Source organism: Agelaius phoeniceus, chromosome 1, assembly GCF_051311805.1.
Source record: "Agelaius phoeniceus isolate bAgePho1 chromosome 1, bAgePho1.hap1, whole genome shotgun sequence".
Classification (NCBI taxonomy): domain Eukaryota; kingdom Metazoa; phylum Chordata; class Aves; order Passeriformes; family Icteridae; genus Agelaius; species Agelaius phoeniceus.
In genome coordinates this window covers 10,556,993-10,574,572 of record NC_135265.1, presented here as the reverse complement: position 1 = coordinate 10,574,572, position 17,580 = coordinate 10,556,993, and the positions used below count along the sequence as shown (strand labels likewise).

The 17,580-nt window shown below is 41.1% G+C and overlaps 1 protein-coding gene across 6 annotated transcripts in view; it reads left to right on the top strand.

Moving 5' to 3' along the window:
• DIP2C (disco interacting protein 2 homolog C) overlaps positions 1-17,580 on the top strand; it is a 310,631-nt gene that overhangs the window by 289,788 nt on the left and 3,263 nt on the right. For all 6 annotated transcript variants that reach the window (XM_077192803.1, XM_077192765.1, XM_077192933.1 and 3 more), the window contains 4 exons: positions 8,803-8,860; positions 9,830-9,904; positions 10,855-11,029; positions 12,855-12,978. In XM_077192803.1, coding sequence (XP_077048918.1) covers positions 8,803-8,860; positions 9,830-9,904; positions 10,855-11,029; positions 12,855-12,978 — 432 coding nt within the window. The remainder of the gene's footprint in view (positions 1-8,802; positions 8,861-9,829; positions 9,905-10,854; positions 11,030-12,854; positions 12,979-17,580) is intronic.

The following is a 17,580-nucleotide window of genomic DNA, read 5'->3' as shown; positions in this document are numbered from 1 at the left end:
ACTCTGATTCTTTAAAAGTGCCAAGTGATCAGCATAGGGTACATTTGCTGTTTCAGGAGTGGAGGAAAATGTGCTGCTTTCCCACACTGCTGCCTTGGAGGGCATTTCACAAGGCATCTGCTTTGGAAGGGGAAATAATGAATATATGCAAGATTTGGAACAAGGCTTTGTAGCTCCTGCAGCTCTGGCCACAGACTGTGCTGTGCTGTAAGAGATGGAGCTTCCTATGTGCTCTCCATCCCCTTTTCTGTTCCCCTCTTCTCCTGCCAGCCTTTGCAGGAGGACAGGGCCTTTGCCATGCCACACACTGAGTTTTTTGGGACAAATAATTCAGCACAGGGGGAAATGGGCTCTGTCACCCTTGGGACACACTCCAGCTTGCCAGCCTCAGGCACTCACTTGGCTCCTGTTGTCAGTAAAATCTTTGGCTGAAGGAAAACTGAAGGAATGGTTGGGCTTGGGAAGGAGAGCTCTGAATAAAGTAAAAGCATTCTTTATTTATATAAGGATACAACACTAGTTTAGTTAGAGATGTGATACCCTCTTAAGTGGCTCCTTTCAATGGATCTTAATATGTTGCTTCAAGGCCAACTTGTCCTTTTAGTATGGCATATAATGGAAGTGTCTGTGAGCAGAGATGAACTTGTGTAAGCCAAGAGTCTCAAGAAGCTCAGCCCTGGTTCCCAGGGAGTCTCCTGAGGCAGGACAGTCCCTTTTCAGTGCCTGCAGATGTACAGGGCACTGCTGCTCATGGCACTGCTCACCTCTCCTTCTCAGTGCTCACCTGCAGTTTTCATTGGACTGAGAAAATAGCTCCATGTGTTGGTGTTCCATGCACAGGAAATGTCCCTGGTTGTTGTTAAGGAGAACTTTGTGCAGATTCTTTCCCAAAAATGCAGGGTGCCTCAGCTAATGGTGGGAAATTTGGAGGTTATAGAAAGAGAAGGGGACAGCTTAAAGAAAATTACTTGATTTCAAAAACTCCACTTTTGATTACATTGTGGGAATGTAGAGTGTGACTATTTTATTAGCAATGTTAAAATAATTTCCATCATTTGTTAACAACAAATAAGCTAATTCCATTAGCTCAGGATATTTTTAGATCCCAAGTTCATTCTAATTAAAATTTTCCCTGTATGTGAAGTCTCTTTAGAGATTAGGACTAGGAAGACAAAGGGTTACAAAATGGAGAAAGCATATTGCATTAGAGAGAATTATCAGATCTCAACTGTGATTATGAAAATGCTGTAAAAACAATTAGTAATAAACACCATGTCCTGGGAGGTTTGTAATCTGAGTAAAAAGATATAACAGCTGTGAGCAGTTTTGTGTCTGGTTTTGCAAAGCTGAACCTGAAGCACAGAGAAAGGTGATGCTGTGCCTGATGGTGCTTGAGATGCAAGGTGGGAGACGAAATTCTCCAGAGTCTTGGTCCACTGCATTCTCTTGAAATAGTTGTACACTGTGCTTTAAACAATGTGCAAAGTTAATGTAAACAAATTTAATGTGCGATGGCAGCTGAACATTTTAAAGCTGAAAGCAAACATAACCTTTTTACATATTCCCATAATCTTTTATGATAAAATTGTTATTGCTTTTTTAATCTGTGAAGCTTTGAGTGTTCCCTTCCTGAACCAGAGTTCCTGCCCCGTTTTGATTTGTTTGCAGCTTTCTGAACTGTCTTAAATAATTGTGGAACTTTTTCTGCTTCTTTGTCCAGCCATCTGAAGGATTGGAAGCTCTTAGCTTTGTACCTCAGGGAATTTGGCACATGAAATGTAATTTAGGTTTATAGTGAAGTATTCCTTTGCATTAAAGGAAATTATTTAGTGCTAATTCTTGTTGATCATCAAATTAATGGGATTAAAAGCATACAGAAAGTTTAATGGTTTTTCGTTCAGTTGGTTAAAGTTTGCCTAAACCCCAAAGCCCCTTTTCAGTCTTAGTTGTATTTATCCATTATTTGAATGTATCATGGGATAGGAGAAAATCTGCTCTGAGGAAACCAGGATGATTCTGGGAAATGTCTTCATTATCTAAAGTTTCCCTTCAGCCTGTGTTCAGTTGTGCAATTTTCCTACTTTTCTGATTTGTCATTTGAACCTGCCCATGATTTTAGAAGGCAGAGCTTATGTTCTTTGATCCATATTTCCATTTTTCTCGTTGAATGAGCTCACTGACTTGTTAATTCTGGAATCATTTACGTAGAAACATTTCATTATTTGAGTAAAGAGAAAATGCACTGACAGTCTTGGGTGTCAAAGAGGCTGGCCCAGTCCAGACCCACTGTTACCTACAGTGCCCATCCTTCTTTTAACTACAGAAAATGAGAAGAGGCTGCACCAGCCCTGTCCCACCAGGAGCCTTGTCCAAGCACCCTCTGAGACTGGACATTGATGCATGTCTGAGAGGTGTTGTTGATGGCAGCAGTTCTTCATGATTTCAGTCAGAACTGGGAAGCCACTGTACTCTGGGTGTAGCCACATAAAAGATCTCTGACATTAAATGCCTTGCAATTTGGTTTTGGTTACAGTTTCTGATGAATTAGGCCCTTTTTTTCACTGTAAAAGACCATTGTGTTGAATTCAGAAGAGTCAGTTTGGGCAGATCCTTTTCAGCTTAAGGAAGAAGAGTTTTCAAAGTGGTCAAAACACATTAAGTTTTAAATTTTTGATCATAATGTGGGTGAAATAATTTTCAGTTTGGAGAGTTAATTCATTCAATTTCAAACCAAAACAAAATGCACTGAAATATTAACCATAAATAACCACTTTTTCTGACCTGCCACATGATTTTTTTTAGATTCCATTTACAACTTCTGTACATATTTAACTTCTTTGTTCCTGTTTAATACAGAAAAATTTTCAAAACATCAATATCTTGCAAGATAAGAAAATATTCACTTTTCCCCCACAAGCTTAACTTTTAATGTAAATGATGGTCAGTAGGTAAACTTAAGAAACAGGGCTGGAATGAAGCCAGAGACCACTGGCTGTTACTTTCAGCCACAGAAAGTCTGTGGCCAAGGAGGGGGCTTGAATACATTGGGTTACATGTTCATCACATCCTATTTGGCTTCCTCTGGGCTTTGGTGCTGAAGGTTTTTAAAAGTGGCAGCATCCAAGAACAGATGCTGAAAGAAATTAAGAGTGCAAAATAGCTGGTGTGAAAGAGACCAAAGAGTTGGGCTTCCAAGCTGGCATGCCTGTGAAGTGACATGGTGTGAGAGCTGTGACATGGTGTGTGACATGGTGTGAGAGCTGTGACATGGTGTGGGACCTGTGACATGGTGTGGGAGCTGTGCCATGGTGTGTGACATGGTGTGGGAGCTGTGCCATGGTGTGTGACATGGTGTGGGAGCTGTGACATGGTGTGAGGGCTGTGACATGGTGTGGGAGCTGTGCCATGGTGTGGGAGCTGTGCCATGGTGTGGGAGCTGTGCCATGGTGTGTGACATGGTGAGGGCTGTGACATGGTGTGTGCCATGGTGTGGGAGCTGTGACATGGTATGAGGGCTGTGACATGGTGTGACAGCTGTGACATGGTGTGTGACATGGTGTGACAGCTGTGACATGGTGTGTGACATGGTGTGACAGCTGTGACATGGTGTGTGACATGGTGTGGGAGCTGTGACATGGTGTGAGAGCTGTGACATGGTGTGTGAGCTGTGCCATGGTGTGGAAACTGTGACATGGTGTGTGAGCTGTGCCATGGTGTGGGAGCTGCTCCAGGCAGGAGCAGGGGTTGGTGGCAGAAATCAGAGCTGCAGATGATGGGAGTGCCCAAGCCTGGCTGACAGCAGATGCTGGCACACAGGCAAGGAGGAAGAGGGCAATTGCCATGGCTCAGCTTGAGGGAATGGCTATAAAGGAAAGACAAAAGTTCAAGATGTGGGTTTGGCCAGGTGGTAGGGTAAAAGGCAATCTCTTCAAAAGGCAATGAGTTATATTGAAAGAGAGCAGGGGCACTGGGGAAAAGCTCCTTTGAGTTGGATGTAGAGAGGTAGAAATAATAAGAGGAAGCTGAGACTGGTTCATGCCAAGCATCACAGAATGAAAAAGGTTCCTGGATTTGAAATAAAATTCAGCTGAGGAATAAGCCCTGAAAGGAAGTGAAAGAAGCCCCATCATTTGAAATACTCTAACAGAAGCAAAGCACTCAAAAGTGCACTGCAGGGAGCAGCCTTTTTTTGGCAGGCAGCAAGACTTGGATGACCTCATAGCTTCTTTCCATCTCTATTAAAATCACAGGATCTAAACTCTTTCTCTGAGCAGCAGCACAGCCAGCTCTGAAGGATTGCCCAGTTTTGGCACTGTAGTCTTGCTTAGTACCACTCTGCATGTGCCAGCCCCTGCAGATTCCCAAGGCAAGAGTTAATAGCTCTGCTGACAAACTCTCTCATTACTGTGGAGCACTAGCAAGCTGTGCAGTGTATTTTGGAGAGTTTTCATCACCAAATGAACCAGATCTAAAATGGAGCATAAACAAAATTTTCAGTTTCAGAGAGACATTGTTGCTGCATTTTGATACCCCTTTGCTGCACAGTGATTGCAGTGCCTGGTTAGTTATAGCTGGCCAGTTCCTGTTCTGAAGTCAGATTTCAGTCCCATTTTTCAACAGTAAGTGTTTGATTTAAAGAAGGTGAAATATGTTCAACATATTAAATTGTAACAAGAAAAGAAGTTGGCACATACTGGGGGTGTAGCTGCATTCCCCATTAAATCCCAGAAACCAGACTTTGAAACAGTTTTCTCAATGCTACAGCTCCAGTGAGAGAATTTTTTAAGATGTTCTTAGGAACCATTGGAAAAAAATTAAGAAAAATATACTCTTCTATACTGTTCTGTGTAAATATTACAGTTTCATTGTGTATCATCCCTGGTTATAGCTTTGCAACAGTGAAACAATTCTTAAACATCTTCTGTGACCCCCCTCCAATCAGATAATTTAGTGGGGGAGAATCCCTGTGTCTGCCCCACACTGTGTGGCTCATTTATGTTTTCCCTCTCAGCTTGGCTGCAAACCACCAGAAGGTGCAGAAGAAGCTTTCACACCCAAGGGCAGCATGTTTCCAACCACCCACTTGATTTTCAAGCTCTTTGCCCAGTCTGGCTCTAGTGCCATGTTCTCCTCTGCCCTTCCCAGCAGGACTGGGCAGCAGGAGAAAGCAGCAGGAAGGCTCTGGGTTCACTTTGTAAGAAATTGTTTGCATTCCCAACAAAGAGCTCTGGAGCACTGCTGAGAAACAGGACTTGCCCTTCCTGGACCTGCACTGCCTGGGAGGGGGTTGTGGTTATTTGGGAATTTGGAGAGGGATTGCTGCCATTGTCCTAGGGAGGCTGCAGGGAGCTCTGTATTTCTTTGCCAGCATCACCTGGGTAATTCAGGGCTGTTGTTTTCAAGGCTCTGATGGGCCCTGTGCTCTGCATTTTTAGTTTGCCTACCAGAGCAGCCTTGATAGTGATGCTGTTTGCTCAAGAGGGAAGTAAAGAAGTTTTTGATTGTGTCTGCATTTTTCAGTGGAAAAAGGGAAATCTCTTGAGGAAGAGTGGGAACAATTAAATTATTTTATGCTGAGGCACAATAAAACTCATTTTAAAAATTATTGCCTAATGCCCATGATTTATTCACAATATCTAGTCAGAGTAGAGTTAATGAAACTGCTAAGCACTTAAAATTAGGAATGCACATGAGAGTTACTAACATCAGAATCTCATGTTGTACTTATATTTTTTTTAAATATCTTTGTGGCAAAACATTTTTTATTATTTTTGGATTTGTTAGAGGTTTAACAGTGTGTTCCCCAATGAATTGTGAGCTTAACAGAAACTTTTTAAAAATGGATCCAAAGTTCTGGATGCTAAGAGGGCACTCACAGAAAACCTCCAGGAAATGCTGTTTCTATGTTTAGTGCAGTGCCATGAAAACTCTGTAGGGATGTGAGGTGGGAAGCACAGGGTGGGAGAGGTTTAACAGAGCTGGAAAGTGAGAAATTGCACCTTCTGTGGATCACCATGTGCTAAAAAATCAGGCAAGGTTAAACTAAACAGGTGGAAAAGGGAACTAGAAGAATACACCAAGAACAAGATGGGAAGCAGAGGTGCTGAAAGCAAGGAGGGGACTGTCAGATTTATCACTGTTGATTCTTTTCCAGTAGTCATGCCACTGACCATCAAACCTCTTGATTTATTATTTGTGATTTTTGCTAGGCCTGTAGTCCAGCAACACTTCATGGAGGCATGTCTTAATGACAGGAAGGGAGCAAAGGGCACCAGTATCTCTGGGCAGCTGGACAGTTCTGACACACACTTGTCCTGCCCTGGAGGTTTTTCCTACTGTTATCCAAATAGAATTCTCTTTAAACCTGTCTTAAAATCCATAAAGTGCTTCCTGACCTTTGTTACACCATCACTGTTAATAGTGCTTGTGGCTGAGGTTTTCTAAATAGTCTTTTTTCCAAGATCTTCTCAATTTCACAAATATTTGTAAATAATAGGTAAAATAACTTTGTTAAAGGAGGTGCCAAGTGGGTGAGATGATGACTGTTTCTTCCAGGAGTAGCTGCCTGTCTGCAAATACCTATTGAAAGATTGAAGATGTCAGTTGTTTGGAAGAACTCACTTAAAGGCATTCTCTATTTCTAGACTGATATGGGTTTTACAGAACAAAGATATATATATATACAAAGGCAGAAATATATAGGCATTAGGAGCAGCTGTCTTTTGCAATATTTGATTTCATTTCAACATATACAGAGTTATTTTTAAAACCCTTGCCTAATACTCCTAAATATTTATGATTTGGCTGCCATTTGTGTGATTTTGTGCCATTTGGTTGCCATTTGCTGCCACAAGTGTGGCTGATGTAGGTGTACCCTTTATGGAGAGCATTGATTTAGCCTTGCACACACACATTCTAGAGAGGCTCCCATGGCCTGGCTTTCTGCTGCCCTGTGTCTGTGTGCCTGCATGGACAAATGCATGCTGTAGCTTCACTGCTTTTGCCATCAATCCAGTGGTGGCTCTGCAGCTTTTCAGCTCAGCAGAAAATGTCAAAAACACAGACATGTGTGACAGATGTAACACAACAGTGTGACCAAGGGCAGTATGACATCAGTGTAGCACACAGAGGGGGTAATGAGTGCTTTAGGCCTGGTCTGGGAGTTTAGTGGCAGTTGAACAAGTGTTGAAAAGTGATTGCTGTTACACACCTTGTAGGTCAGGCTGCAGCTGCCCAACAGTGCCTGCTCCAGGCAGTGCCCTTGTAGGGCACTTCACATCCTTTTCCTCTAAACACAACTTGGAAAAAGGTCTGAAATTCCTGAGTGTTTGGGTTGTATCTTTCTGTTAGTGAGAGGAATTGTTCACGCTGATGTGCAATATCTCAGGGCTTAGCCCTGCCCCATTCATCCAGGCTGAGAGACTTCCCAGAACTGCAGATAAAACACTATTCATTATTCCTGCCTTGACCTCAACAGTCTCACCTTTTATAGAAGACTCTTGGAGCAAAGAAATAGAGGAAAGGTGAAAAACAAAAAGAGAAAGATCTTTTTCCATCTCCTTTCTGCTTAGGGTCTGAACTTGCCAAAGCTTTGTTCTCCAAAGGGACCTCTAGCTGAGGTCTCTCTGTCTCAACCCTCCTTTCCCAAACTGAGCACTGCCATGCTCTGTCTATAGAAAGACCTCAAAACAGTCAGAAAAAGATCTATTGTGACTGTTCCTAATAGACTCAGCTTTATGCTCAGCTTAATGGGATCCAGGTCTCCACCCATCTCCTCCTGTGTTTTTTGTCTTAAGATGTTTCATCTTTACCTTTTACTTGGTTGGCTTTTAGGCATCTTGTACGGTGGGGTTTTGTCTTTCTGGGGGGAGGAAAGAGATAAGAACAGCTCTTCAGACACAAGTCCAGATTTAGCTTGGTTAAGTGGTTTATGGATATTGTTCAAAAGTGGGAAGTTTAAGGTTTCCATGGTTGTTAGAACTTTTAAGTTACTTAGGATACAGAAATAACTAGATGTTACCAAATTTTCTTTGCCATGTACTGGCTGAGATCATCAGCTGTTTTAGAACTTGGGAGTCTCTTTCATTCTAACCTGCTGAGTACTTTTCTAAGGTTAAATGAGAAATTTCCTTCCAGACCATGATACCACTGAAGAAGAGATGACATTCCAGTTCACTTAGTGGGGAAATAACTTATCTAAAAAAAGAAGAGAGCATGAGAAAGTCACACTCTGAGAATGGATCTGATCTCAGCAGTAATAACATTTTTCATTAAATTATTTTTTTAAATATTAAAATGTATATCAACCACTGTCCATTGAAAATAATTAAAAGATTGCAAAGGCAGATTTGAAGCTGAGGCCAGGTTATGAGTTATTTTGATATGATTTTGATTTTAGCTGTCAGCTACTTGTGGAATGTGGTTGCTCACTCAGCTCACATGCTTTTGTGTCTGTGCCCTGGCTTTTATGATGTTCTTGTGGGAAATCAATATTTTAGATCCCTCTTGTGCGTGGAATTCCATTTACAAAAGTCTATCAAAAACAAATAGAAGGCACCAACTACATTTGAAGAATTTATTATTTAAGAAAAAGTTCACACACATCTTTTTTTCATTATTTTCCTTCCGTAAATTTTGACTAATTTTACATACTGGGTCTGATTATGTTCCACATAACAGGATATAAGCTTCAACTATTGCAAAAATAAATTAAAGTCTGCAGCCATTAACCATTCCTTTCAGAAATAAATGTTAATAAAAAGCAAATAAACACAACTGTGAATTATACATATTCTTTTACAGAGTTCGTTTAGTCGAAAGAGGATCTCCACATAGTTTGCCTCTCATGGAATCTGGAAAAGTAAGTACTTAAAGAAGATTTAAGTGTAACTTTTATGGTCATATTTTCAGTGAATATCCATTTCTGTTCATTTTTACATGAATGCGGTACTGGGGAAGGCACTATTAGCTGTGCAGATTGATGTCCTTCCTTTACTGTTGAGGTTACAGCACTATGGCAGTAACTGATGCATTACTGCTCTCTCAGAACCTGTGCCTTGCTCTTTTATGCAGAAATCAATTCCTTCTTTTATGCAAAAAGAAGGTTTTTCATCCCCTGTGTGTCATTCTTGAGGCAGCTGACAAATGGTGCAGGCAGTGCCATCGATGCAGAACCCACCTGCAGTGAGAGCTGCTCTGGGGTGGCCAATGCTGAGCTCACTCATCACCTGCAGAGGGACTGTCCCTGCTGGGGCACGGCTCTGGGGACAGGGGGAGGACACAGGGGCAGCCTCTGCTGCTCTGGGTGCTCATCTAAAGCTTTCCATGGCTTTGCACACATTCATGCTCAGAGGATGCTCCCTTTTCTGTTCCTGGGCTCAGCGTCCACCTCTGTAGTTGCTGAATGTCCACTGCATGAGCACTTTGGCAGGTCATTATTCTGGTGATTGCATGATGCCTCTGGCTTTCTCCTTGTTCTAGGCCAAAGGTTCACTGGGGTTTTTCCTATCCTACTATGTATTCTCATAGAAACAGGGGCCATTTGGTCAGACTTTTGTTCTGCAGGTGAACATTTGATTTCTGAGGAGGTTTATTGATGGAACAGCATTCACAAAGAGAAGCAGTTTTGTCATATTTCCCAATTATCTCAGAACTTTTCATATCTGTGGATTATTTTATATTTTTTGCACTATAAGTCTACTTTAACTTTTTAAGGCTTGTTAAGGATTTCTTGCAGTTTGTAATGAAGGTTCTTTGGGGACAAAGCATCAGCATACAATTGCATAAGGTGATACCTGATTTCTTACTGCCTCATGTTTTCTTTCAATAGATCCTCCCAGGAGTACGTATCATTATTGCTAATCCAGAAACAAAGGGACCCTTAGGAGATTCTCATCTTGGTGAGGTGAGTCATGAGAACCTGAACTTTGTATGCTCTGGACTAAATTCCAGAGACAAAGCTATTTTTGTGCATGCTAATGATTTAATGATACATCTTACCAAATGCTGAGTTAGGAAAATAGTGAATTCTGCTGAACATTATAAAGTGTGGATCATGACATTTGTGTCATTATTGAAATTGATATTAAATTGTTTCTAAATATTAATACCTCAAGTTTAAAAAATGAAAAAATACCTGCTTTTCCTAACTGTATTTTATACTTGGTGCTTCGCTAATTCTGATGGAAGCTTACATGAAAAGTAAGTTTATAGATTAGTCTAATTTCAGCTAGATGGTTTTCTTGTGCTGTTCTCCATAATCATTGTGCTTCACTGCACTGAAGTACTCTCATTAGCTGAGTTGAGCTAGACTATATGTTTTTCAAATTTATTTTGTGTTTCTAGAGTGAGAAAATAAATTATGTTATTTCCAAGCAGTTAAAAATCTAGTTAACAAAATGAAGAACTTGTTTGATCATAATTAAAACCACAGTCTAATTTGTGAGTTTCTGTAAGAGTTCATTAATTTGAAATTGTATAAACTTCCATGATGCTTCGGGTTCGATGGAATGAATCCTTCTCCATGGGGGAAGGTCCCTGGCCTCACCCTTCAAAATAATCTGCCTGTCTGGGCTTCATGGAGGATGCTCTGCTGGGGTAAATTCACTGAACCAGGAGTGAGGAATGTGGCATGGCTCAGAGCTGCCCTGCAACTTCAACAAAAGCAGATTCGGGTCTCTGTGCTAGAACTGGGTCAGTTATGGGTTCAGAAACAGTGTTGAAACAGAACAGTGCTAAAAGACATTTTTAGTGTTATCTAGCTATGACTAAAAATATTTGCATCAAGAATTTTCAATAATGCTTCATTCTCAAAAGCTACTTTAATTAATACCAGTATAATTGCTTTTAACTTAGATATGGGTTCACAGCACTCACAACGCCAGTGGGTATTTTACCATCTATGGAGATGAATCTTTGCAATCAGATCATTTTAACTCAAGACTCAGCTTTGGAGACACACAGACTATTTGGGCAAGGACTGGTTATCTGGGGTTCCTGAGAAGAACAGAACTCACAGATGCAAATGGAGGTAAGAAGTTTCTCACCATCTCGGTCTACACAAATAATTTGAATTATTTGTTGGGTGACACTGCCCCTCTGGCCCTGTGGTACCTAACATGTTCCATCTGTGAAGCCTGTAAAACTGCAAAGAAACCCTTAATTAAAATAATCAGAAAATAAACCAGAGGGCAAGATTTCCCTACTGAAATAGTTGCTTTTTCTTTATTGTACCTCAGGTACTATAAATCCCCTCCACTAGTGACCTTTTGGCACTGTTAATATACCCAGTGCTTCAGCTGGAAAAATATGAAATACAGCTGAAATTGCCATCGTTTGCTTTGGCAGTAGTGTCCCCAGGAATGCATTTGTGCAGGTGGGAAAAGCCTGGTGGGAGTCTGAGCCCTGTCCCTCCTGTGACCACCAGCTCTGTTATAAACCCAATCACAGGATCTGTCCATTCCTCAGATTTTCCTGACTTTACCCCAGAGGGCTGGGTACTGAAATGTAACACAAGCAGTAGCCTGCAAGAGAAGCTATAGGGTGTTTGGGTTTCTGCCAGGAAGGTACAGGACTCCCTCACTTGTTTGAATGATGTTCCTTGTCTCTTGTACACATGTAAGTGAACCAGTGTTGCCAGGCACACAAAGGCTGTGCTTGGGAAAATGTTTTGGGTTTTTTTTTCTGTGATTCTTGAGGAGCACAGTGCCACAAGTGGCTGTAGCTGAGCTGGCCAGGGGAGGCTGTTGGTCCAGTAGGGTTTCCAGCAATGCTGTGAACACCTCCAGGAGTGATCCCAGGGCCAGTAGAATAGCTGCTATTCAGCCAAGAAAGAATTCATCCAATCTGAAAACATTTTAGCATTCCCTGTGGATTAGGCCTGTTGCCATGTCCTTATAATGGCACCTTCTGGAGAGATTTACTTTGGTTGCACAGGCTTTTTTCATTTCATTTTTGATTGCCCAACACTGAGAAAATTCAGGATTCTCTGGGGATATTGCAACTTAGTCATATAGTGCAGGTATTCTCCTAGCAAAGAGCTGCTCCATTCTCCTACTATTAGCTCCTAGTGCAGAAAGTTCTCAGTCCTTTATTAGGTAGACCTCATTGCCATTACAATACCACCACACAACTATCCAAATTCAGGCAAAAGAGTCAACTGCTTTTAAACTTTTTAAAAGCAGTTATCTGCTTTTAGGTCTGTTAGCAATTTTTTTTTTCATGACTAGCATGTAATTGTTTATTTTCAGCTGAGTATCTTTTAAAAAGTGTAATTTCAGCCTCATTTATTTCTTCAGCAGGTAAAAAATATGGGCTATAAAAGTGTTATGCTTAAATTACGTGAATAAGCAATTTGCTATCTAGTTAGAGCATGTTTTTAGTTTATTGATAAACACCTTTGTAATAGATTAAAAGCACTTGTAGTGACCATCTCAAAGCAATTGGAAGAACATCAGCCACACTGTCAGGATCAAATCTATTCTTTCTCTTTGAAAAAACAGAGAGAAACAAGGAACCTATTGTCTATTCAGAGTGCCTTAAACAAAAAGGATGTGTTCTGCATCCACCTGGGAGAAAATCAGGAATTCTGCCACTGTCTTTGGATAAAGATTTCTGCCTTTGTCTTTTTCAAGTGGGAATAGTATTTTTGCCTTCCTTTCTCCTGTTTTTTGCTCTGCATTCCACTTCAGTAATGGAAAATACTCATTAGTTCAGAAATCACTTAGGGGTTTCAGAAATTCGAGGATAACTTACATTGTACTTTTTTCACTTAATTCTTAATGTGAATATTCTATAATTTAATGTACTGGAGAATAGAATCTTTCTCTTTTTTTTGTTTTACCCCTTTCCTGCAGAGCGCCATGATGCACTTTATGTGGTGGGTGCATTGGATGAAGCCATGGAGCTGCGAGGGATGAGGTACCACCCGATCGACATCGAAACCTCCGTCATCAGAGCACACAAGAGCATCACTGAGTGGTAAGGGTTATAGAACACCAGGGCCCTTAGAAACAGCTCAAATATCTGTAATGTCTGGGCTTTTTCCTTGGATATTGCAATTGATCCAGGAAATGGCCTGTTGGGATGGTCACAGGATTTATAACCCGGCTGCAAATGTGTCCTTAGGATGAAACTTTTCACAAACAGATTTAATCAGAAAGGGCTGATTTTAGATAAGTTAATTCAATATGTTTCCTTTTTCTTTTTTTTACTTTTTTTAAAGGAGTAAGCAAGCAAACATTTCAAACAAATGAACACACTAATAAATTTTATTAGTGAACACACTGTTATTTTTCAATTGGTTATTAATATATCAGGCAGTGATCAAATCAAGGTCACAATGGAAATTGAAGCAGTAAATCAATGAGTTAATAATAATGTTGTCTTAATCAATGTATCATCCTCAGATGTACACAGCAGGAAATCATTTCTTGAGTCTGACATGAGCACAAATTGCTTTTCATTATTCTTGCATCAGAAGACTCGGTCAGGTAGTTGTTTTGTTTTGCTACAACCACAGCTCAGCTATTCACCTTTCAGCCAAAATGAATCTGTTGCAATAGCCAGAGCAATTTAGTGCGTTTTTCTTCTCAATCCTGGTTGCAGAGGTGTGGCCTGGAGCAGGAAGTTTAATAATGAATGAAGCACAGCAGCTGAACTGGTCTTTAGTAAAAGACTTTGCTTTTTTCTTAAATATCAGTTAAAATGAATACAATTAGTTGCTTGACTGACTGTAACTGAGGTTTTGCCTTATTGCCTCCTCCCTTGAGCATCATCACTGCTGGAAGGGTCTTGTGCCAGACAGGCATTACACAGGGAACTGGGTTCTGTGCCTTCATATAGAACAGTGTGAAGACTTTATGAATGTCAGGAAGTTCCCCTTGAAAATGTGTCAGATCAGTACCAGCAGTGGATGGAAAGGTTTCAGAGCAAGCTGTTTAAGGACTGCTCTATTATAAGATGGCCATAGATTGATAAATTGCTGTGCTCAGCAGTGTCTGTTTGTCAGAGGGTGGTGCTCCCTCAAATTATGAGCTCACAGGCAGTGAATAAAGCAGCCATATCACACACAGAAATTGCAGGGTTTCAGTACCAAAAAATGCTTAAATTATGTACCTTCCTTCAAGATTGCTGAGAGCCCTTTGAGGATCCTTTTTGTGCCACAACCATGGAAATCCTGAGTGAAAAAGTGGCAGCTAGGAAAGGGTTGGGGGTAAGCTGGAACAACCAAAGAAAAACACCACTGAATTTCTGCAGGAAGTACACACAGGTTATTCTCAGTACCTTAACTCTTCCCAGTAGCTGGGTGATTGTGTACAAGGCACAGGAGTGAGAATTCAGAAAACACTCTCTAATGTTGCTACCCTTTGCCCAAAGGCCAGTATTTAAGGCCAGTATTTCAGGCTTGTTTTTCTCTCAAAAGAGAGATTGTTAATGAATTAGATGTGTCTCAGATGTGATCCCTGCAGAAAAGGGACACACAGTTATTCAGAGTGACAACATTTGGTTTGCTCACAGTTCCCAGCCTTTTCCTAACCAATGTTCTGCCAAATAACCATCATGGAATTTTCATTTACAGTCCTCATCCTGATTGTCCTTGACTTCTCTCACAGAACTTTTTCAGCTTCTCTTAGACATCCTTCTTTTGTCTTTGTGAAACACCTCTTGACAAAATAATGGCCAGCTAGCTCTTTTTTTAAATGATTTATAATTTGTATATCCCTTTCTGTGGACAGGGGCACGAGCCTCTTTTCTTGTTTCAGTTACAATGCCCCAGCAAGGATTTAACTGCACCAATTCCTGTTGCACACAGAAGGTGCTGGGTGTGTCCAGCTGATAGACTGTAAAACACCCTCAGAGAAATGCAGCTCATTCTGTAACACTGGACACCACTGAGGGACTCAGGGATGTGCTGACTGACATGTGATCCTGCTGGGCAGCTTCTGTCACTGAGGATCAGATCTGAAAGGTCATTTAAAATGATTCTTGTCTTTGAAGAAATTTTAGCACAAAATCAACAGCCTCTGATTCTGGACCTCCTGTGTCTTAAGGCATAACAAGTGAAAGAGTGGCACAGTCTGGTTTTATTGTGATGTAAACACACACTGTGCATTTTGAAAGTGTTTCTAATACCACAAAATGTGGTATGTGCTTTAATGTATGTGTTTTAATTAAAGCACATGGTTGACTCATTTAAATGTCAAAGTCTCAAAAGAGGAACAGAACAGAGCTTCCTGGAATTTGCTCAGAAGTGGTTTGTATACACAAAGCTACACAAGGTATTTGGAGAAGAAAACAATTAGGAGCTTCTTTCCCTGGAGGTGTTTTGACAACTTCCTTGTTTTTCCTGTGGCATTTGGTGATGTGGAAGCAGCAGCAGGGGCCATTCCCAGCTCAGTGCTTTGACTGTTTTGCATCTATTGGGTGTGACTTGATTATTGTGACTCCATTATTTCTTAAGGAAAGGTCAGCCTTCCTGGTCCCTAGCCTTTTGGTTTGAGTTTTTTATTCATCAGGGCTAGAAAGTTGATGTATGCATAAGAGAGACGCACTGGCTAATGTAAATTCATCTCAACCAGTAAGAACATAAAGAGCAATATTTGCTTTTACTTCCAGTGATCACCAGTGAGTTAGAACCATGACATATGAAACGAGTTTTAAATTAAATTGAAGCCTCTTGGGAGTGTCACTGATTTTAGGACTGAATAGAAGCTTCATGAAAGTTTTGGGAATCAGTTTCCTGAACTCAGACAAACTAATTTATTCTAAACCATGTTTGAGGGACCTGCTCCTGAATCTTGCTATTAATTGCTTTCCCAAGCAATAGTTTCCAGGCATGGTTTTAAATGCTAACTCACACTTCAATGAAACCTCTCCAGGTTTTTTGTTAAAATATATATAATACTAATTTAGATGTTTGTACAGCAATCAATAAAAATTCCAGGACCTCTCTGGAGATGGTCACCTGTGCAGATTGATACTTCATTTTGTTAATATTCAGTATCAATCAAAACTTACTAGAATGTCTGTGAAAACATAATTACAAATGAAAATTCATTTCACAGCAGTACTAAGTTAAAAGGGGCCTTCTCATCCTTGCTTTGGCTGCTCATTAGTTTTCCAGATCAATAAGCACATAAGAATTCAATCAAATAGTATTTTGGCAGGATCTGAATTTTTTTTTTTTTAACTTTTCTCCTAAAATCCATTCTGTCAAGCATCAACATAGAGCACATTTTCATAGCTAATTTTTGGGCAAAGATATGTTTCCACAGTACATGGATTTTCAGAGCTGTCTTAGGAGGCTAAAACAGTGCACTTCTGTCTCAATCAAGCATTGACCTTAGGGTAAGAAGCTCTTTTTGAAGATGGCTTATGTGCATAATATATTCTGACTTTCAGATGCTTATGCTCAAGACAGTTCTGGGAAGTTATCCCTGATTTTATGAGGTAAAGGCGAGTAAAGTACAGGGCTTGATGCATGGCATACATGTGTAGAATATTATTATTTATTCTGTGGAATAAGCTAGAGGAATAAGTATCTTACACACCTGCAAGGAAGAATGAGATTGCTCTTTGTGGCTCAGCTGTGCTGACCTCCCATGAGATGCAAGAGTCTTTGGAGACTCTGGAGATGTGAGGAGGAGGAGGATGGAGGGAAGCTGTAAAACTACTCTGGGTGGAAGCACACACCAGACTTTGATACCCTCCCAGCCCCCATATTTGGAAGAATAAATGCATTATCCTTAGCCAGAAATGGTCCCAGGTAACAGAACCCAAAATTTACCTGCTTTGGCTCAAGGGCTTAACCAAAACTTTGAGACCAAAAGAACTTTGTAAGTTCTTCTAGCAAAGAGGAGATACTGGAGATAATGGTGTTCCCTTGACAATCTCAACTGTTAATCAGGAATGCTAAAACTCCTGTCCCCTTAAACCCAACAGAAATAAAACAGCCAAAATAAAACAGATGGAGACACAGCCTTATTTCTGTGAAACTAATTGGTCCAGAAGAATTGCAGCTTTTTTGTGCTGAGCTCTGACCTGCCTGGACAGCAGCCAGGCCAGTCCCGAAGGCGCGTGGCCGTGTTTGCCGAGCAGGCATGGGGAGGATGCCCCCTCCCTGGGCACCCTGTCAGCCTGCACCGTGCCATGTGCCTTCCCAGGGCTCCACACACACCCTTCACTGCAGGAGCCATCCCTCCCACTGACCTTGCAGCTCAGACTGTGCTCCTGCTGCTCTTCTTGCTGCCTCCTCTGTTAATCTCCTTGGGTTTTTTGGGCTGCTCTTCAAAAAACCCCAGAGGAGGCACCTCCACACACACATCACTCCATGAACACAGCAGAGCTGTGGCACTTCCCTGGCTTCAGAGGGAACCATGTGCTCTCTTACTACCTCCTTCCACGACAGGCAAGTTTCTGTAAAGTTCAGCCTATGCTTAAAACTGCAGCAATATTAAAGAGAGAGCTCATGGGGCTCTTCTGCCCCACCTGCAGTGTGTTCTCTCTTGCTGTGTATAATTTGTCCTGAGCACACGGAAAGAGCCCCAGGAGCTCCAACAAAAGGTAACCAAGGTGCAAGAA